Below are 22,765 nucleotides of genomic sequence, written 5' to 3'. Positions count from 1 at the left end.
AATTTTTTAAAAAAAGAATCTCAACATCACTAATGATCTGGAAAATGCAAATCAAAACCACAATGAGTTATTACCTCAAACCTGTTAGAATGTCTATTACTAAAAAGACAAAAAATAGCAAGTGTTGGCAAAGATGTGGATAACAGGGAACACTTGTGCACAGTTGGTGGCAGTGTAAACTGGTGCAGCCACTATTAAAAACAGTATGGAGGTTTCTCAAAAAATTAAAAATAGAACTACCATATGAGCCAGCAATTCCACTTTTGGGTATTTATCTGAAGAAAATAAAAACACTAACTCAAAAAGATAAACGTATCCCCATATTCATTGCAGCATTATTTCCAATATCCAAAATACGGAAGCAACCTAAGTGTGTCCATCAATAGTTGTATGGATAAAGAAAATGTGAATATATATATATATGGAATATTATTCAGTTATAAAAAAGATTGAAATCTTGCCATTTGTGACAACATGATGGACCTCGAGGGAATTATGTCAAGTGAAATACTGCATGATCTCTCCTAAATACTGACTCTGACAACAAACAAACAAAAAACCGACCTCATAGATACAGAGAATGAATTGATGGTTGCCAGGGGTAGTTGGGGGAAGAGGTAGCAGAAATGGGTGAAGGGGGTCAAAAGGTAAACAATTTTTAAAAAATTTTTTTAAGAAACTTAGTCTACCAGTGGAATAAAGTGGACCACAAAGACAAATTTTGAAATGCACTAAGTGATATGCAGATTTAATACTGTTGGAATTGAGAGGGGAGTTCACAATGTCATAAATGTACATCCAATTATTCCCAACTGCTCCAAGACAATGTCGTCATGTACAACTCTTAGGGATTTTACTGGCAAAAAAAGTTTAGCATGGATGAGAGTTAGCTATTCCCCCACACCCTTGTTTAACAGGATATGATGAAAGTCAGTCTTAGATCAAATTCTGCCTCTCACACCTTTGCTGAGCATTATTACAAGCAAGCACAAAACTGTCCATACAACTTGTTTTGTAACTCTGATGAAGTCCTGCTCTTCACCAGTTTGGGTGATTTGATCACACTTTGCATGACAGGTTCACTCATACCAGATGTGATAATATTCCTTTAAATGGACATGAAACAACCAGAAATTGTTAGACCCGAAGTCTGGCCATGGAACTGCTGGGTGTTCAAAATTTGGGAACCACCTCTAAGGGTAAAGCACATAGAACTTACACCCAGTTGACAAAATAATGGGGAGTGTCTGAACATTTTAGCCAATCTATTAATACATATCTTGAATATCTGTAATTTCTCAGTGAGAGTCCATTTCTAACATTCATCATGCTAATGACAAGCCATCAATTTAATAAAAACCCATTTCTGACATTTGCTGTACTAATTAGCAAAGCATCTGTCTGGTATTAATCAATATATGGATAGTAGATGCACTTGTAATAGCTACCTCTCTAATCACTTAGGAAGGTAGAGTGGGGCTAGATAATGGAGAATACGGTACAGAATTTCCACTTAGTTACACAGGTTTGGCTTTGGCTTTGTTTTTGTTTTTTAAGGCAGGGAAGTAACAACTAGAACTTGAATTCAGGAAGATTCATTTGACCATCAGATTTGAGGGAAGGGGGGACGACATGTGAAAAAGATACTGAAAGCAAGTAGGTGAATAATAAAGCCCCAACAGTTGCTGTCTAAGAATAGAAGGGGAGAAGTGGAAGAAAAGTACAAGAGCTATTTATATGTAGAATATATAAAAATATTGATTCTGCCTACCATGTGTGTAATGTTTGGTCTCTCACATATCACCTTTAACTTTGATAGAAACTATGGAAAATGGATATTATCTTCATTAAGGGTGAAGGTTCAGAGACATTAAATTGACTTCCAAAAGTCACAAACCTAGTAAATGCTAGAATTGGGACTCAGAGCCAGGCAGTGTGCTACGCTAAAAAGAGCATGGGAAATGGCAAAGTTCAGGAAGTAGGCGAGCTTGGGGTGAAAGATATACATGCTTTTTTTGGTGAAAGTGTAAAACTGGAACTACCTCTGAAGTGAGTAATTTAGCAATATTCTTTAAATAAGTATCCCCTTTGACTTAGCAAATCCACTTATAGCAATTTATCCCACCTATATACTCTCACATGTATTTCTAAGCATATGTGTGAGAATATTATTAAGTTCAATATTCTTTGAAATAGCAGTAGGTTGAGGATGAGTTAATAAATCATGGTGCAAATATCCATTTAATATAATAATGTACAGTTGTCTGTTTTTTATATACTGACATGATCAGATCTCCAGGATGTATCAATGAAAAGAGCAAAGTACTGAAGAGTATGTGTGTGTGTGTGTGTGTGTGTATTTGTCATTTGTGTTTAAAAAGAAAAAATACACACATACACAGAGCTACATTTTCTGTCGCTTGAAGGATACAAAGAAACTAACAGTGGCTGTCTCTGAGGAAAGGAACTAGATAATTGAACAACAGATTGGGAGGAAGATTTATTTCTCACTAGTCCTTTTGTATGTTTTGAATTATATACCTTTTATTACTTATTTTTTAAATTGTTTTTTTTTTTTTTTTTTTTTTTTTTTTTATGCGTTACGCGGGCCTCTCACTGTTGTGGCCTCTCCCGTTGCGGAGGACAGGCTCCGGACGCGCAGGCTCAGCGGCCATGGCCCACGGGCCCAGCCGCTCCGCGGCATGTGGGATCCTCCCAGACCGGGGCACGAACCCGTGTCCCCTGCATCGGCAGGCGGACCCTCAACCACTGCGCCACCAGGGAAGCCCTTAAATTGTTTTAAGAGAAAAAAAGAGTATGGCCTCTGAACTCAAGGAGAATTTGTTTCTTCTACTTAATTATCTATGTGGCCATGTCCAAGTTATTATTTTCTAGTTTATTGTGACCACATTATAGAACATAAAAAAGAAACCAAAAAGTCTCTTAAGAAGCCAACACTCAAGACACAATCACTATAAAACTTTGGTGTAATTCTTCCTAGTCTTTTAAAAAACCTGTACTTCTTTCTGGTTACAAAGTAAACAACTTAGCTTTTAAATGTATTACAAAATTTATTGGTCCATGTAAGGTACAGCGATTTATTGATGAAGATTTAGAATAATGAGTAGAAAGTACTTAAATATTTGTTTATTGTTCAATAAATGCATCATATTTTCCTGTTCAGGTCCAGGAACTAGCTCTTCTTTATTGACAAATCACCCTTTCTGGCTAACATTATATCCCACCTGGAGAAAAAAGTAGCAACTGTGTTATTACTTTAAATACCATAACTCTTGGGAATTTGTTTATATTGAAACAATACAGGTCATCTCACCTATGCAGTCCCCCAGTACCAATTATTTAATGCTGGTTACATTATTGCTCCCTAGAGTGCAGCATCCAGCCACTTCCAGTGACTGTCAGAGAGGGACACTGTGCTCTTTGATGATGAGAGCAAGTATTACCCTGAGTATGCAGGAAAACAAGAACCATCATTCATTTTCTAGTCATGTAAAATTTACCATTCGGAATTTTATAGCATGAAAATAGAACAACAGATTTTCCAACAGTGACTTCTCTTGAGCTCTTTAGGCCAGAATCACTGCATTCCTAGACCAGGTTCTCACTCTCTGTTGACCACACCCCTGCCTTCCACACAGTACTGCCAGGAGAGGAGGAGAAGCAAGGGGCCCATGTGCAACATGAGAACAGCAGCCCCATTTAGACAAGAAACGTCTGACCCTTGTTGGGCATGACTTAAGACCAGCCTGGGAGAGCACAATGTAGCCACATCAATCCAAGGCAAGACAGGACATAAATTGGAAGGGGCTGTTGGAATTATGGAGCAAAAGTTGCAAAAGCCCTGAGAGCAGTAAGACAGATTATCTTTGAGCATCTTTGTTAAACCACTTTGTTTTGTCTCTGTTACAGTAGTACAGAATTATCACACTCCCATATACAATTGTCCCTTGGTATCCTCAGGGGGATTGTTTCCAGGATCCCTATGGATACCAAAATCCTTGGATGTTCAAGTCCCTTACATAGAACAGTGCAGTATTAGCATATAAGCCATGCACATCCTCCCTGATACTTTTAAGTCATCTCTAGATTACTTATAATACATAATACAATGCAAATACTAAATACATAGTTGTAAATACAATGTAAATGTTATGTAAAGAGTTGCCAGTCCTTGGGGCTTCCCTGGTGGCACAGTGGTTGAGAGTCCGCCTGCCGATGCAGGGGACACGGGTTCGTGCCCCGGTCTGGGAAGATCCCTCATGCCACGGAGCGGCTGGGCCCGTGAGCCATGGCCGCTGAGCCTGCGCGTCCGGAGCCTGTGCTCCGCAACGGGAGAGGCCACAAACAGTGAGACGCCCGCATACCACAGGAAAAAAAAAGAGTTGCCAGCCCATCGCAAATTCAAGTTTTGCTTTTTGGAACTTTCTGGGAATTTTTTTTCCTGAGTTTTTGTGATCCATGGTTGGATGAATCTGTAGATGCAGAACCCAAGTATATGAAGGGCTGACTTTATTGGATATTGAAAGTCTTTTTAATTTTCATAAATCTGGTAGGCAAGAAAAATAGTATTTTATTTTGGCTCTAATTTAAACCATCATTATATTACTGGGGTTGAGCCTATATTTATGTTTCTCAATCATTTGTATTTCTTCTTTAAATTATCTGTTCACGTTCTGTGCCCATTATTTTCTACTAGGGACATTTTCATTCTGATTTTTAGGAGATCTATCTATATCTATCTATATATAAATATATATATAATCTCCATTTTCCCATGATGTTATAAAAAGTTATAAATAGTTTTCCCAATATACCTTTTGATTTTGTTTATGGTGTTTTTAAGTTGTTCTAGATAAGACTTGTTGGCTTTGTGGGGTTTTTTTTTCAATTTTGTTTTAATCAGATTTTTCAATTGGTATTTTATGTCATTTTCAGAAAGGTCTTTCCTACTCTTAGATGATATCAATAATCTACTCATATTTTCTTCATTATGTTTATACTTTTGCATTTACATTTAAATTTTTGTCTATAGTTGACTCTGATATAAGAATGAGGGAGGGATCAAGCCCCACCCCTACCCCCCCAAAAAAAAACCCAATCAGTAGTGCCAATACCATATACTAAATAGTCTACCTCTCCTCCATTAGTTTGAAATTCCATCTTTATCATCTATTAAACCCCAATCTGTATTGGGTTACACTGGTCTATTACCATATTTTTTAAATTACTAATTCTTGACAAAATATTAGCAAACCGAATCCAACAACACATAAAAAAGACCATACACCATGACCACATGGGATTCATCCCAAGTTCACAAGAATGGTTCAACATATGCAAATCAATGGGATACACCACATCAACAAAAGAAAAGACAAAAACCACACCATCATCTCAGTAGATGCAGAAAAAGCATTTGACAAAATTCAACATCCATTCATGATAAAAACTCTTACCAAAGTGGGTACAGAGGGAACATATCTCAACATAATAAAAGCCATTTATGACAAACCCACAGACAATATAATACTCAGGGGTGAAAAGCTGAAAGCCTTCCTGTTAAAATCTGGAATAAGACAAGTATGCCCACTCTCACCTCTTCTATTCAACACAGTATTGGAAGTCCTAGTCAACGCACTCAGGTAAGAAAAAGAAATAAAAACTATCCAAATTAGAAGGGAAGAGGTAAAAGTGTCATTATATCCAGATGACATGATACTATAGATAGAAAACCCTAGAACTGATCACTGAATTCAGCAAGGTAGCAGGATACAAGATTAACATACAGAAATCGGTTGCATTTCTTTACACTAACAATGAAATATCAGAAAGGAATGTAAAAAAAGAATCCCTTTTAAAATCACACCCCCAGGCTTCCCTCGTGGCGCAGTGGTTAGGAATCTGACTACCGATGCAGGGGATAGGGGTTCGAGCCCTGTTCCAGGAGGATCCCACATGCTGCGGAACAGCTAGGCCCGTGTGCCACAAATGCTGAGCCTGCACTCTGGAGCCCACAAGCCACAGCTGCTGAGGCCTGCGTGCCTGGAGCCTGTGCTCCACAACAGGAGGGGCCACCGCAATGAGAGGCCCGCGCACTGCAAGGAGGAATGGCCCCCGCTCACCGCAACTAGAGAAAGCCCGCGTGCAGCAATGAAGACCCAAGCAGCCAAAAATAAATAAAATAAATTTATAAAAAAATTGCACCCCCCAAAAATAAAATACTTACGAATAAAACTAACCAAAGAGGTGAAACACTTATATACTGAGAACTATAAAACATTAATAAAGGAAATTGAAGATGATTCAAAGAAATGGAGAGATATCCCATGCTCTTGGATTGGAAGCATATTGTTAATATGGCCATCCTGCTCTTTCCACCATCTTTCTGTGCCGCCATATTGGTGTGCATGAATGTCCTGGCTGATACTCTCAATAGTATCAACAATGCCAAAAAAAGAGGCAAACGCCAGGTTCTTATTAGGCCATGCTCCAAAGTCATCGTCAGGTTTCTAACTGTGATGATGACTCATGGTTACACTGGCAAATTTGAAATCATCGATGATCACAGGGCTGGGGAAATTGTTGTGAGCCTCATAGGCAGGCTAAATAACTGTGGAGTGATCAGCCCCAGATTTGATGTGCAACTCAAAGATCTAGAAAAATGTCAGAATAACGTGCTCCCGTCCCATCAGTTTCTTTTCACTGTACTGACAACCTCAGCTGGCATCATGGACCATGAAGAAGCAAGACGAAAACACACTGGAGGGAAAATACTTGGATCTTTTTCTAGGGATGTAATACACACATGCAAATAAAATGCCTCAGAGGATATCCAAAGCAATCTACAGATTTAATATGATCCCTATCAAATTACCCATGAGATTTTTCACATAAGTGTAATAATAATAATCTGGGAAAATATTTTGAACAACCTTACGCTAGTAAATCCAACAACTTAGATAAAATGGGCAAATTTCTTGAAAGACACAGATTACCCAAGCTTACCAAGGAAGAAATATATATAACCTGAAGAGCCTATCTATTAAAGAAATTGAATTTGTAGTTTAAAACATTCCCACAAAACTGCAGGCCCATAGGGCAGCACAGGTGAATGCCACTGAACATTTACAAATTCTTCATAAACTCTTTCAAAAAATTAAAAAGGTGAGAATACTTTCCAACTCTTTTTATGATTACAGAATTACCCTGACACCAAAACCAGACAAAGACATTACAGAGAAATGGCAAACCAATATTCCTATGTTATAAACCTAAATATCAAAAATCCTAAACAGAGGGCTTCGCTGGTGATTATGATTTTTTTTGATTACAGAATTACCCTGACACCAAAACCAGACAAAGATATTACAGAGAAATGGCAAACCAATATTCCTATGTTATAAACATAAATATCAAAAATCCTAAACAGAGGGCTTCCCTGGTGGCGCAGTGGTTGAGAGTCTGTCTGCCGATGCAGGGGACGCAGGTTCGTGCCCCGGTCCAGGAAGATCCCACATGCCGCAGAGCGGCTGGGCCCGTGAGCCATGGCCGCTGAGCCTGCGCGTCCGGAGCCTCTGCTCCGCAACTGGAGAGGCCGCAAACAGTGAGAGGCCCACGTAACACACACACACACACACACACACACACACACACACACATAAATCCTAAACAAAATTTTAGCAAATTGAATCCAAAATTTATAAAAAGGGTAATACATTTGACCAAGTGAAGTTTATCCCAAGAATGCAAGATTGTTTTGACATCTGAAAATCCATCAGTGTATAATTCATCATATTAACAAACTAAAGAACATTCATCTATAAATATATAAATAATTATTTCTGACTATGTCAATAGATGCAGAAAATCATTTGAAAAAATCCAACATCCATTCCTGATGAAAATTTTCAGAAAAGTAGGAATAGAAGGAAAATTCTTCAACGCATTAAAGGGCATTTACTTAAAATCTTACAACTAGCATCATACTAAATTGTGAAAAACAATCAATTTTCCCCTAAGATCAGGAAGAAGACGAACATGCCAAACCTCAACATTAAAGATTCCAGCCAGTGCAATAAGGTCAAGAGATAAGAAATAAAAACCACCTATATTGGAAAGGGAAGAAGTAAAACTGCCTTTTTTTCACAAATGTCATGCTCCCCTATATAGAAAATCTGATGAAATCTATAAAAACTCTACTAGAGCCCATAAGTGAGTTAAGTGAATTTACAGGATACAAGATCACTATATAAGAATTAGATTTCCAGTTCAAGATGGTGAAATAGAAAGATCCTGAACTCACCTCTCACAGACCCACCGAGTCTACAGCTACATATGAACAAACTTCCCCTGGAAAAAAATTAAATGTTGGCTGAGCATGGACTACACTGGGCAAATGAGAAGAAAACCACATTAAAATGGGTAGAGAGCTTCCCTGATGGCACAGTGGTTAAGAATCTGCCCACCAATGCAGGGGACATGGGTTCGAGCCCCGATCTAGGAAGATCCCACATGCTGCAGGGCAACTAAGCCCATGCGCCACAACTACTGAACCTGGGCTCTAGAGCCTGTGAGCCACAACTACTGAGTCCACGCACCTGGAGCCTGTGCTCCGCAACAAGAGAAGCCACCGCAATGAGAAGGCCGCACACTGCAATGAAGAGTAGCCCCCACTCACTGCAACTAGAGAAAGCCCGCGCACAGCAACTAAGACCCAACATAGCCCAAAATAAAATAAACAAAATTTTTTTAAAAAGGGGGTAGGAATGGCTGGGACACAATCTTGCTATACATACCACTGTTGATACAGTGACCCCAAATCAGAAGGGAATTCAAAACCCAGAGCTTCTCCCTGAGGATTGAAGGGTATCAATGGCACATCAAGCACTCCAACTTTTAATACTTGTACCTGAGAGATGAACCCCCAAATACCTAGGTTTGAAAACCAACCAGGCTCACATCCACAAGACCCACAAAACTACAGCAATCTGAGAAATGGCTCTAGAAGGGCTTGCACACTTAGACTCACCCTCCCCAGGGCTCAGCTGAGGCAGCCGATTGCATTTAGACTTTGAGTGAAAGAGGTTCGTTTTCATATATTAAAGCATTGGCCTGGGGGGCAGGCATCTATTTTTATACACACACATCTAAGAGCTGTTGAAACACTCTCCAGAAACAGAGACTGGTGGGGGCCATCTATGTGCTGTCACTCCGCCTTGCTTAGCCAACAGATGCCCTCTTTTTCTTTCTCTTTTATTCCTATAGGCCTCATTTTTATGCTCCCCTACTTCCTCACTACAGCCAGTGGGCATCATCTTCATGCTCTTAATTCTGTTGTGATCTAGAGCACCAGTATCTCCCAGAAGGGAGCTTTTACATGTGTCTGATGCCCTGAGTTTTGCAGCCACTGCCTAGGGGATGCCCCTTGATTGCCTGACTCTAGAGGCCAGGAGAGCATGCATTTCTAGGTCCCCTGGGGCTGTAACAATCAGAGAGACAGTTTTTGGTAGGCTACCACGCCCAGGGCACTGCACAGCAGACTCAAACCCCCTCCCAGTCATTCTGTGAGAGAAGCCTATTTGCTGGTCCAGGAGCTTTGGCCTAAGAGATAGGCTTCTGGTTTGATACACAACTAATGGCCTAAGGAAGGAAGCGGTCTCAGGGAACAGAGGCTGGTGGGCACAATCTTTGTGCTCTCCCTCTGCCTCACCAGCTCACCAGTATCTCCCAGAGAGGAGCTTATACCCTTGTCTGGCACCCTCGTTTTTGTAGCTGCTGCCAAGGGACCCTTCCACATGATCTGGCTCTGGTAGCCAGTAGAACTATAACCAAAGAAAAAGAGTTCTTAACTAGCTAACATTCCCAGGGCACAGCAAGAGCAAGAGACCCAGGAGCTCAATCTCTCTGTGAAAGAGGCCTATTAACTAATCATCACATCACAGATGCAGCCTGAGGGGCAAGTTTCTAATTAAACACACATCTAAGGGCTGCCTGTAATCTTTTCCACAGACCTCAGAAGAGGGGGCTCTGCCATCCTCCGGAACACCAGCATCTCCCAGAGGGGAGCTCTCACATGTGTCAGGTACCCTGGCTTTTACATCTGGTGCTCTGGTTTTTGCAGCTACCAACCAGGGGACGTACCTTGACTGCCTCTGCTCTGGTGGCTAGAGGGTCTTGTGTTCCTGGGTCCCAAGGGACTGTAAGAATTGGAGAGGCAGTTCTTGGCAGGCTACCAAATCCAGGACACTGCGCAGACAGAAGACTGAAACACACCCATGGTCGTTCTGTGAAAGAGGCCTAGTTGAATCTCCTGGAGCTTTGGCCTGAGGGGCAGCTTCAGGTTTGGCACACATCTAGGGGTCTATGGAGCTGATCTCAGGGAACACAGGCCAGTGGATTCCATCACTAAGGCTCAGTGGTATCTCCCAGAAAAGAGCTTATATTCTTGTCTGGAGCCCTGATTTGTATGACTTCTGCCGAGGGGACACCTGGCTCTGGTGGTTGGTGGTCCCACAGGACTGTAGACCAGCCTGTGGTCCCACAGGACTGTAGATATTTGCAAACTTTAAAATCTGCTGTCTGGGGGTTTGGATTCCAATCTGTCTGAATCTAAGTGTTGACTGAGAGCCTCCCCTTTTGGGACGTGTAGTACAGGTCTTGGCACACCTTTAACTACTGGGAGCTATTAAAAGTATAATAGGTGCTTGGACAATCACAAAGGTTTGAGAGACAACCAGAGGCTAGGGCAGGGTTGAACAAGATTCATCTGCTACACGAGGCCACTCCTTTTACACTGAGAGAAGTGGTTGTTTTATCTACTTCAAGAAACCAACACAGGAAGTCAAGAAAATGAAGAAACAGATGAATATGTTCCAAACAAAAGAATAAAAGCTCAGGAAAAAAAAAAAACTTTAACAGAATGTAATTTACCTGATAAAGTGTTCAAAGTAATGGTTATAAGGGTGCTCACTGAACAGGGGAGTAAAATAAATGAACACAGTGAGAAATTCAACAAAGAGATAGAAAATATAAGGAAGTACCAAACAAAAGTTACAGAGCTGAAGAATAACTGACCTGAAAAGTACACTACATGGTTCAAAAGGAGACTAAACAAAGTAGAAAAAAGGAACAGTTAACTTGTTGACAAGGTGCTAAAATTCACCCAATCAGAGCAGCAAAAGGAAAAACTAAATATAAAAAAGAAGATAGCTTAAGGGACTTATGGGAAAACATCAGATGGGCTAACATTCATAACGTTAATGGGCTAACATTATAGGGCTCCCAAAAGGAAAAGACAAAAAGGGGCAGAAAAATTATTTGAAGAAATAACGGCTGAAAACGTCCCTAAACTGGGTAAGGAAAGAGCATCCAGATCCAGGAAGCCCAGGATCCAAGTTCCAAATAAAAGGAACCCAGAGATCCACACCAAGACACATTTTCTCAAAATGTCAAAAGTTAAAGACAAGGAGAGAATCTTAGAAGCAATAAGAGAAAAAGAACTTGTTACATACAAGAGAATTCTCATAAGACTATCAGCAGATTTTTCAGCAGAAATTTCGTAGGTCAGAGGGAAAAGCACTATATATTCAAAGTGCTGAAAGAAAACAAACAAACTACAACAACAAAAACTTCCAACCAAGAATACTCTACCTGACAAAGTTATCCATCAGAAGTGAAGGAGAGATGAGGAGTTTTCCAGACAGGCAAAAACTAAAGGAGTTTGTCACCACTAAACTGGTCTTTCAAGAAATATTAATGGGACTTCTTTAAGCTGAAAAGAAAGGGTATTAATTAGAAACAAGAAAACATATGAAAGAGTAAATCTCACTGGAAATGTAAACATAGAAAAGGTAGTGGATTAATCACTTTTAAAGTTAGTATGAAGGTTGAAAGACAAAAGTGGTAAAAATAACTATGATTACAATAATAAGTAACACACAAGATAAAAAGATATAAATGTAATATCAAAACCATGAAAGTTGGATGGAATAGAGTAACTGTGTAGAGCTTTAAAATGAGATCTGGGCTTCCCTGGTGGCGCAGTGGTTGAGAGTCTGCCTGCAGATGCAGGGGACACAGGTTCATGCCCCGGTCCAGGAGGATCCCACATGCCACGGAGCGGCTGGGCCCTTGAGCCATGGCCACTGAGCCTGCGCTCCACAACGCGAGAGGCTGCAACAGTGAGAGGCCTGTGTACCGCAAAAAAAAAAAAAAAAAAAAAGGGATCAATCTTGTTATTGACTTAAATAAGATTCTTATTATATGTAAGCCTCATGGTAACACAAAGCAAAATCTTATAGTAGATATACAAAAGATAAAGAGGAAGGAATTTAAGTATACCAGAAAGGTATCAAACCACAAAGGGAAAGAGGAAGAGAAGATGGGAACAAGAGGAACTACTAAACAACCAGGAAAACAATGAACAAATGGCAGTAAGTCCCTACCTATAAATAATTACTTTAAATGTAAATGAACTAAATTCTACAATCAAAAGAAAAGAGTGGCTAAATGGATTTAAAAAAAAAAGTCACACCTATAGGCTGCCTACAAGAGACTCACTTCCAATGTAAGGACACACAGAGACTGAAAGTGAATCTATGGAAAAAGATATTCCATGCAAATAAAAACAAAAAAAGCTGGGGTAGCTATACTTATATCAGACAAAATAGACTTTAACAAAGACTGTAATAAGAGACAAAGAAGGGCATAATGATAAAAGGGTCAATCCAACTAGGGATATAACATTTGTAAATATGCATCCAACACAGGAGCACCTTAATGTAAAAAGCAAATATTAAAGACCTAAAAGGAGAAATAGACAGCAATACAATAGTGGTAGGGGGCTTTAATACCCCACTTATATCAACGGATGGATCGTCCCGGCAGAAAATCAATGAAGAAAGCATGGCCTTAAATAACATATTAGACTAGGTGAACTTAACAGATATATACAGAACATTCCACCCCAAAGCAACAGAATATGCATTCTTCAAGTGCACATGGAACATTCTCCAGGATAGATCAAGTGTTAGGCCACTAAACAAGTCTTGATAAATACTAGAGGACTAAAACTGTATTGGGCATCTTTTCTGACCACAGTAGTATGAAACTAGAAATCAATTACATGGAAAAAACTAGAAAATCCAAAAATATGTGGAGATTAAACAACACGTTAATTAACAACCAATGTGTTGTTCAAGAAGAAATCAAAGGGACTTCCCTGGTGGTACAGTGGTTAAGAACCCACCCTCCAATGCAAGGGACACGGGTTTGATCCCTGGTCCAGGAAGATCCCACATGCCGCGGAGCAACTAAGCCTGTGCACCACAACTACTGAGCCTGCACTCTAGAGCCTGCGAGCCACAACTACTGAGCCCACATGCTGCAACTACTGAAGCCCACGTGCCTAAAGCCCATGGTCTGCAACAAGAGAAGCCACTGCAATGAGAAGACTGCACACCACAACAAAGAGTAGCCCCTACTCGCTGCAACCAGAAAAAGCCCACGTGCAGCAATGAAGCTCCAATGCAGCCAAAAATAAACAAATTTATTTAAAAAAGAAGAAATCAAATAAGAAATTAAAAAAAATTTCTTGAGACAAACAAAAATGGAAATACAACATAGCAAAGTTTATGGGTTGCTGCAAAAGCATTTAAAGGGGGATGTTCATACCATATGATCCCACTTTTACATGGAATCTAATGCAAACAAAACACAAAAAACAACTAACCTAATAGATACAGAAGATAAATTGGTGGCTGCCAGAGCTGGGGGGTTGGGAAGTGAGAGAAATGGATGAAGGGGGTCAAAAAGGTGCAAACTTCCAGTTATGAAATAAATAAGTTATAAGGATATAATGTACAGTATGGTGAATAGTCAACAATAATGTGTTGATTATTTGAAAGTTGCTAAGAGTGGATCTTGAAAGTTATTACAAGATAAGAAAATTGTTTTTAACTATGTAAGGTGACAGATGTAATCTAGATTTATTGTAGTGATTATTTCACAATGTATACCAACATGGAATCATTATGTTGTACACCTGAAACTAGCATATTATGTCAGTTATAGCTCAATTAATTTTTTATAAAGAGAACTAGTTGTATTTCCATATTTTAGAAATGAATCAGAAATTGAAAATTAAAAATATGGTTTATAATGTCATCAAAACCCAGAATTCTTAGGAATAAATCTATCAAAAAATGTGAAAGACATACACTGAAAACTACAAAACATTGCTGAGAAATTAAAGAAGATCTAAATAGATGGAGAAATACATATTGTTCAGAAGTTGGAAACTCAGTATTGTTATTATTTTTCCAAATTGATCTCTAGATTCTGCACAAGCTCAATCAAAACCCTAGCAAACATTTTTATAGAAACTGACAAGGTGATCCTAAAATTCATATAGAAATTTGAAAGACTGAGAATTCTGAAAGCAACTTTGAAAAAAAAAACAAGGTTTGATGGCTAACACCAGAAGATTTCAATAATTATTATAAATGTAAGTAATCAAACAGTGTGCTATGGAGATAAAAATAGACAAATCAATGGAACAGAATAAAGAGTCTATAAATAGACACACATACATACAAACAACTAATTTTCAAGAAAATTGTCATGACAATTTAGTGGAGAAATGATAGCCTTTCATCTGGAACAACTGAATAGTCCTATTAAAAAAAAACAAAGCAAATAAACCAAAAAAACAACAAAAAACCCACTTGACCCATATTTTGCAATATATAAAAAAATTAACTCAAAATGATCATAGACTTAAATATAAGATCCCAAACCATAAAACTTCTAGAAGAAAATGGGAAAACTTTTGTGATCTTGGGTTAGGCAAGTATTTCTGAGATATGAGACCAAAACACAATTTATAAAATATCAAATTTTTCAATTAGACTTCATCAAAGTTTAAAACGTTTGCTCATGGAAAGGGCTGGTAAAAGAAAAAATAAAAAGACAATACATCAAAAAAAAAAAAAAAGAATACAGATTCTTTTCAAGTGCACATGGAACATTCTCCTGAATTGACCACATACTGTGGCACAAAACAAGCCTCAACAAATTTAAGACTGCAGAAATTATTTCGAGCATCTTTTCTGACCACAACAGCATAAAACTAGAAATTAACCACAGAAAAAGGCAATGAGAAAAAAACCGATTACATGGAGACTAAACAATATGCTACTAAAAAAACAATGGGTCAATGATCAAATCAAAGAGGAAATTTAAAAATACCTGAGACAAAGGACAATGAAAACACAACCAGGGACTTCCCTGGTGGCACAGTGGTTAAGAATCTGCCTGCCAGTGCAGGGGACACAGGTTTGAACCCTGGACCAGGAAGATCCCACATGCCGTGGAGGCACAAAGCCTGTGTGCACAACTACTGAGCCTGCATGCCACAACTACTGAAGCCCATGTGCCTAGACCCCTGCTCTGCAACGAGAAGCCTCCGCAATGAGACGCCCACGCACCACAATGAAGAGTAGCCCACACTCGCCGCAACTAGAGAAAGCCCGTGCACAGCAAAAAAGACCTAATGCAGCCAAAGATAAATTTTAAAAATAAAAATAAATAAATTAAAAAAAAAACCACAACCATACCAAAAGTATGGGATGCAGCAAAAGCAGTTCTTAGAAGGAAGTTCAGAGTGATACATGCCTTCCTCAAAAAATAGAAAAATCTCAAATAAACAACCTAACCTCCACATAAAAGAATTAGAAAAAGAACAAACAAAACCAAAAGTCAGCAGAAGGAAGGAAATAATAAAGATCAGAGAGGAAATAAATAAAATAGAGATTGAAAACAATATTAAAAAATTAGTAAAACCAAGAGCTGGTCCTTTGAAAAGGTAAACAAAATTGACAAGCCTCTGGCCAGGCTCACCAAGAAGAAAAGAGAGAATCCAAGTAAATAAATTAAGAAACAAAAGTGAGAAATCTCAACCAATACTGCAGAAATACAAAAATACCATTAGAGAATACTATGAACAATTACATGTCAATAAATTCCATAACCTAGACAAGTTTCTATGCAGAAACATATAGCCCACCAAAATTGAATCAAGAAGAAATCGATAATGTGAAACCGACAATCACTAGAAGTGAATAGAATCTGTAATTTAAAAAACAAAAATCTCTCTACAAACAAAGTCCAGGAGCAAGTGGCTTCACAGGTTAATTCTACCAAACATACAAAGAAGAATTTTACCCATCCTTCTCAAACTCTTTCATAAGAACGAAGAGGTGGAAACACTCCCAAAGGACATTCTATGAAGTCACCATCACGCTGACACCAAAACCAAAGACACCATGAAAAAAGAAAATTACAGGCCTATATCTTTGATGAATATAGATGCAAAAATTCTCAGCAAAATATTACAAGCTGAATCCAACAACACGTAAAATAGATCATACACCACGACCAAGCTGGATTCATCCCAGGGTCACAAGGGTGGCTCAACATATGCAATCAATGTGATATACCACATCAACAAAAGGAAAAGACAAAAACCACACCATCATCTCAGTAGATGCAGAAAAAGCATTTGACAAAATTCAATATCTATTTATGATAAAACTCTTACCAAAGTGGGTATAGAGGGAACATATCTCAACATAATAAAAGCCATTTATGACAAACCCACAGCCAATATAATACTCAGGGGTGAAAAAGCTGAAAGCCTTCCTGTTAAAACCTAGAACACGACAAGGATGCCCACTCTCACCTCTTCTATTCAACATAGTATTGGAAGTCCTAGCCAAGGCACTCAGAAAAGAAAAAGAAATAAAGGGTATCCAGATTGGAAGGGAAGAGTTAAAGTATCATTATATGCAGATGACATGATACTATAGATAGAAAACCATAAAGACTCCATACAAAAACTACTAGGGCCGATAAACAAATTCAGCACAGGAGCAGGATACAAGATTAACATACAGAAATTCGTTGCATTTCTTTACACTAACAGTGAAATATCAGAATGGGAATGTAAAAAACAATCCGTTTTAAAATCTAACCAAAAACAAACAAACAAAAACTTAGGAATAAACCTGACCACAGAGATGAAAGACTTATATGCTGAGAACTATAAAACATTAATAGGAGAGACCTTGAAGATGGCGGAAGAGTAAGACGCGGAGATCGCCTTACTCCCCACGGATACACCAGAAATACATCCACACGTGGAACAACTCCTACAGAACTCCTACTGAAGGCTGGCAGAAGACCTCAGACCTCCCAAAAGGCAAGAAACTCCCCACGTAACTGGGTAGGGCAAAAGAAAAAACAGAGACAAAAGAATAAGGATGGCACCTGCACCAGTGGAGGGAGCTGTGAAGGAGGAAAAGTTTCCACACACTAGGAAGCCCCTCCGCGGGCGGAGACTGCGGGAGGCAGAGGGGGGAGTTTTCGGGACCGCAGAGTGGTGCACCAGCGACGGGTGCGGAGGGCAGGGCGGGAGATTCCTGCACAGACGATCGGTGCCGACCAGCACTCACCAACCCGAGAGGCTTGTCTGCTCACCCGCCGGGGCGGGCGGGGCTGCGAGCTGAGGCTCGGTGGTTTTGGTTTTGGACGGAGCTCAGGGAGAGGACTGGGGTTGGCGGCTTGAACATAGCCTGAAGGGGTTAGTGCACCACGACTAGCCGGGAGGGAGTTCGGGGAAAAGCCTGCACCGGCCGAAGAGGCAAGAGACTTTTTCTTCCCTCTTTGTTTCCTGGTGCGCGAGGAGAGGGGTTTAAGAGCACTGCTTAAAGGAACTCCAGAGACGGGCGCGAGCCGCGGCTAAAAGCGCGAACCCCAGAGACGGGCGCGAGCCGCGGCTGATGGCGCGAGCCCCCGAGACGGGCGCGAGCCGCGGCTAAAACCGCGGACCCCAGAGACGGGCGGGAGACGCTAAGGCTGCTGCTGCCGCCACCAAGGGGCCTGTGTGCGAGCACAGGTCACTCTCCACACCCCTCTTCCGCGGAGCCTGTGCAGCCCGCCACTGCCTGGTTCCCGGGATCCAGGGACAACTTCCCCGGGACAACGCACGGAGGGCCTCAGGCTGGTGCAACGTCACGCGGCCTCTGCCGCAACGTCACGCTGCCTCTGCCGCCGCAGGCCGGCCCCGCACGCAGTGCCCCTCCTTCCCCATCCCCCAACCCCCGGCCTGAGTGAGCCGGAGGCCCCGAATCAGCGGCTCCTTTAACCCCATCCTGTCTGAGCGAAAAAACAGACGCCCTCCAGCGACCTACACGCAGAGGCAGGGCCAAATCCAAAGCTGAGCTCCTGTGAGCTGTGAGAACAAAGAAGAGAAAGGGAAATGTTCTCCCAGCAGCCACAGAAGCAGCGGATTAAAGCTCCACAATCAACTTGATATACCCTGCATCTGTGGAATACCTGAATAGACAAGGAATGATCCCAAATTGAAGAGGTGGAATTTAGGAGCGAGATCTATGATTTTTTTCCCTTTTCCTCTTTTTGTGAATGTGTACGTGTATGCTTCTGTGTGAGATCTTGTCTGTATATACTCTTGCTTCCACCATTTGTCCTAGGGCTCTATCCGTCCATGACTTTTTTTTAAAAATTCTTTTTCTTAATAATTAAGTTTAATTGTAATAACTTTATTATACTTTACCTTCGTTCTTTCTTTCTTTCCTTCCTTCCTTCCCTCCTTTAGACAACGAATCACCCCAAATTGAGGAGGTGGTCTCAGGGAGCAGGATTTATGATTTTTCCCCCTTTACCTCTTTTTTGTGAAGGTGTATGTGTATGCTTCTGTGTAAGATTTTCTCTGTATAGCTTTGCTTCCAACATTTGTCCTAAGGTTCTATCCGTCCCTTTTTTTTTTCTAAATATTTTTTTAATTCAATAACTATATTATACTTTATTTTATTTTACTGTATCATCTTTCTTTCTGTCTTTTTTCCTTCTTTCCCTCCTTCCTTCCTTCCTTCCTCCCTCCCTCCCTCCCTCCTTTCCTTCTTTGCTTCTTTCTTCCTTCCTTCCTTTCCTCCTTTCCTTCTTTCTTTACTCATACTTCTACTAATTCTCCCTACTTTTTCTCCCTTTTATTCTGAGCTGTGTGGATGAAAGGCTCTTGGTGCTCCAGCCAGGAGTCAGGGCTCTGCCTCTGAGGTAGGAGAGCCAACTTCAGGACACTGGTCAACAAGAGACCTCCCAGCTCCACATAATATTAAACGGTGGAAATATCCCAGAGACCTCCATCTTAACACCAGCACCCAGCTTCACTCAACGACCAGCAAGCCACAGTGCTGGACAACCTATGCCAAACAACTAGCAAAACAGGAACACAACCCCACCCATTAGCAGAGAGGCTGCCTAAAATCATATAAGGCCACAGACACCCCAAAACACACCACCAGACGTGAAACCTGCCCACTAGAGAGACAAGATCCAGCCTCATCCAGCACAACACAGGCACTAGTCCCCTCCACCAGGAAGCCTACACAACCCACTGAAACAACCTTAGCCACTGGAGACAGACATCAAAAACAACGGGAACTACGAAAGTGCAGCCTGCAAAAAGGAGACCCCAACACAGTAAGATAAGCAAAATGAGAAGACAGAAAAACACACAGCAGATGAAGGAGCAAGATAAAAACCCACCAGACCTAACAAATGAAGAGGAAATAGGCAATCTACCTGAAAAAGAAATTCAGAATAATGATAGTAAGGATGATCCGAAATCTTGGAAGTAGAATGGACAAAATGCAAGAAACAGTTAACAAGGACCTACAAGAACTAAAGATGAAACAAGCAACGATGAACAATGCAATAATGAAATTAAAATCACTCTAGATAGGATCAATAGCAGAATAACTGAGGCAGAAAGAACGGATAAGTGACCTGGAAGATAAAGTAGTGGAAATAACTACTGCAGAGCAGAATAAAGAAAAAAAGAATGAAAAGAACTGAGGACAGTCTCAGAGACCTCTGGGACAACATGAAACGCACCAACATTCGAATTATAGGGGTTCCAGAAGAAGAAGAAAGAAAGAAAGGGACTGAGCAAATATTTGAAGAGAATTATAGTTGAAAACTTCCCTAATATGGGAAAGGAAATAGTTAAATCAAGTCCAGGAAGCACAGAGGGTCCCATACAGGATAAATACAAGGAGAAACACGCCAAGACACATATTAATCAAACTGTCAAAAAATTAAAATACAAAGAAAGCATATTAAAAGCAGCAAGGGAAAAACAAACAAATAACACACAAGGGAATCCCCATAAGGTTAACAGCTGATCTCTCAGCAGAAAACCCTACAAGCCAGAAGGGAGTGGCAGGACATACTGAAAGTGATGAAGGAGAATAGCCTGCAACCAAGACTACTCTACCCAGCAAGGATCTCATTCAGATTTGATGGAGAAATTAAAACCTTTACAGACAAGCAAAAGCCTGAGAGGTTCAGCACCACCAAACCAGCTTTACAACAAATGCTAAAGGAACTTCTCTAGACACGAAACACAAGAGAAGGAAATGACCTATAGTAGCGAACCCAAAACAATATATAAAATGGAAATAGGAACATACATATCGATAATTACCTTAAATGTAAATGGACTAAATGCTCCCACCAAGAGACACAGATTGGCTGAATGGATACAAAAACAAGACCCTTATATATGCTGTCTACAAGAGACCCACTTCAGAACTAGAGACACATACAGACTGAAAGTAAGGGGATGGAAAAAGATATTCCATGCAAATGGAAACCAAAAGAAAGCTGGAGTAGCAATTCTCATATCAGACAAAATAGACTTTAAATAAGGACTATTAAAAGGGACAAAGAAGGACACTACATAATGATCAAGGGATTGATCCAAGAAGAAGATATAACAATTGTAAATATTTATGCACCCAACATAGGAGCACCTCAATACATAAGGCAAATACTAACAACCATAAAAGGGGAGATCAACAGTAACACATTCATAGTATGGGGACTTTAACACCCCACTTTCACCCATGGACAGATCATCCAAAATGAAAATAAATAAGGAAACACAAGCTTTAAATGATACATTAAACAAGATGGACTTAATTGATATTTATAGGACACTCCATCCAAAAACAACAGAATACACATTTTTCTCAAGTGCTCATGGAACATTCTCCAGGATAGACTCTTATCTTGGTCACAAATCAAGCCTTGGTAAATTTAAGAAAACTGAAATTGTATCAAGTATCTTTTCCGACCACAACGCCATGAGACTAGATATCAATTACAGGAAAAGATCTTTAAAAAATACAAACACATGGAGGCTAAACAATACACTACTTAATAATGAAGTGCTCACTGAAGAAATCAAGAGGAAATAAAAAAATACCTAGAAACAAATGACAATGGAGACACAACGACCCAAAACCTATGGGATGCAGCAAAAACAGTTCTAAGGGGGAAGTTTATAGCAATACAAGCCCACCTTAAGAAGCAGGAAACATCTCGAATAAACAACCTAACCTTGCACCTCAAGCAATTAGAGAAAGAAGAACAAAAAAGCCCCAAAGCTAGCAGAAGGAAAGAAATCATAAAAATCAGATCAGAAATAAATGAAAAAGAAATGAAGGAAACGATAGCAAAGATCAATAAAACTAAAAGCTGGTTTTTTGAGAAGATAAACAAAATAGATAAACCACTAGCCAGACTCATCAAGAAAAAAAGGGAGAAGACTCAAATCAATAGAATTAGAAATGAAAAAGGAGAAGTAACAACTGACACTGCAGAAATAAAAAAAATCATGAGAGATTACTACAAGCAACTCTATGCCAATAAAATGGACAATCTGGAAGAAATGGACAAATTCTTAGAAATGCACAACCTGCCCAGACTGAATCAGGAAGAAATAGAAAATATGAACAGACCAATCACAAGCACTGAAATTGAAACTGTGATTAAAAACCTTCCAACAAACAAAAGCCCAGGACCAGATGGCTTCACAGGTGAATTCTATCAAACATTTAGAGAAGAGCTAACACCTATCCTTCTCGAACTCTTCCAAAATATAGCAGAGGGAGGAACACTCCCAAATTCCTTCTACGAGGCCACCATCACCTTGATACCAAAACCAGACAAGGATGTCACAAAGAAAGAAAACTACAGGCCAATATCACTGATGAACATAGATGCAAAAATCCTCAACAAAATACTAGCAAACAGAATCCAACAGCACATTAAAAGGATCATACACCATGATCAAGTGGGGTTTATTCCAGGAATGCAAGGATTCTTCAATATACGCAAATCTATCAATGTGATAAACCATATTAACAAATTGAAGGAGAAAAACCATATGATCATCTCAATAGATGCAGAGAAAGCTTTCGACAAAATTCAACACCCATTTATGATAAAAACCCTCCAGAAAGTAGGCATAGAGGGAACTTTCCTAAACATAATAAAAGCCATATATGACAAGCCCACAGCAAACATCATCCTCAATGGTGAAAAACTGAAAGCATTTCCACTAAGATCAGGAACAAGACAAGGTTGCCCACTCTCACCACTCTTATTCAACATAGTTTTGGAAGTTTTAGCCACAGCAATCAGAGAAGAAAAGGAAATAAAAGGAATCCAAATCGGAAAAGAAGAAGTAAAGCTGTCACTGTTTGCAGATGACATGATACTATACATAGAGAATCCTAAAGATGCTACCAGAAAACTACTAGAGCTAATCAATGAATTTGGTAAAGTAGCAGGATACAAAATTAATGCACAGAAATCTCTG

The 22,765-nt window shown here is 39.8% G+C and overlaps 1 protein-coding gene across 1 annotated transcript; it reads left to right on the top strand.

Moving 5' to 3' along the window:
- Positions 1 to 6,393: 6,393 nt before the first annotated feature.
- LOC116754998 (40S ribosomal protein S15a-like) lies at positions 6,394 to 6,836 on the top strand. The gene has a single exon (XM_032633876.1). It carries the CDS (start codon positions 6,429 to 6,431, stop codon positions 6,834 to 6,836), a length of 408 nt encoding a protein of 135 aa, XP_032489767.1. The 5' UTR covers positions 6,394 to 6,428.
- The last annotated feature ends 15,929 nt before the right edge of the window (positions 6,837 to 22,765 follow it).

Source organism: Phocoena sinus, chromosome 6 (assembly GCF_008692025.1).
Source record: "Phocoena sinus isolate mPhoSin1 chromosome 6, mPhoSin1.pri, whole genome shotgun sequence".
Lineage (NCBI taxonomy): Eukaryota > Metazoa > Chordata > Mammalia > Artiodactyla > Phocoenidae > Phocoena > Phocoena sinus.
The sequence above is the reverse complement of the archived record's forward strand: the minus strand, read 5'-3'. Positions and strand labels throughout refer to the sequence as shown.

Bases quoted from the DNA above. Each gene is read 5' to 3' on its own strand.
- LOC116754998 (XM_032633876.1), top strand. From the start codon at position 6,429: ATGAATGTCCTGGCTGATACTCTCAATAGTATCAACAATGCCAAAAAA.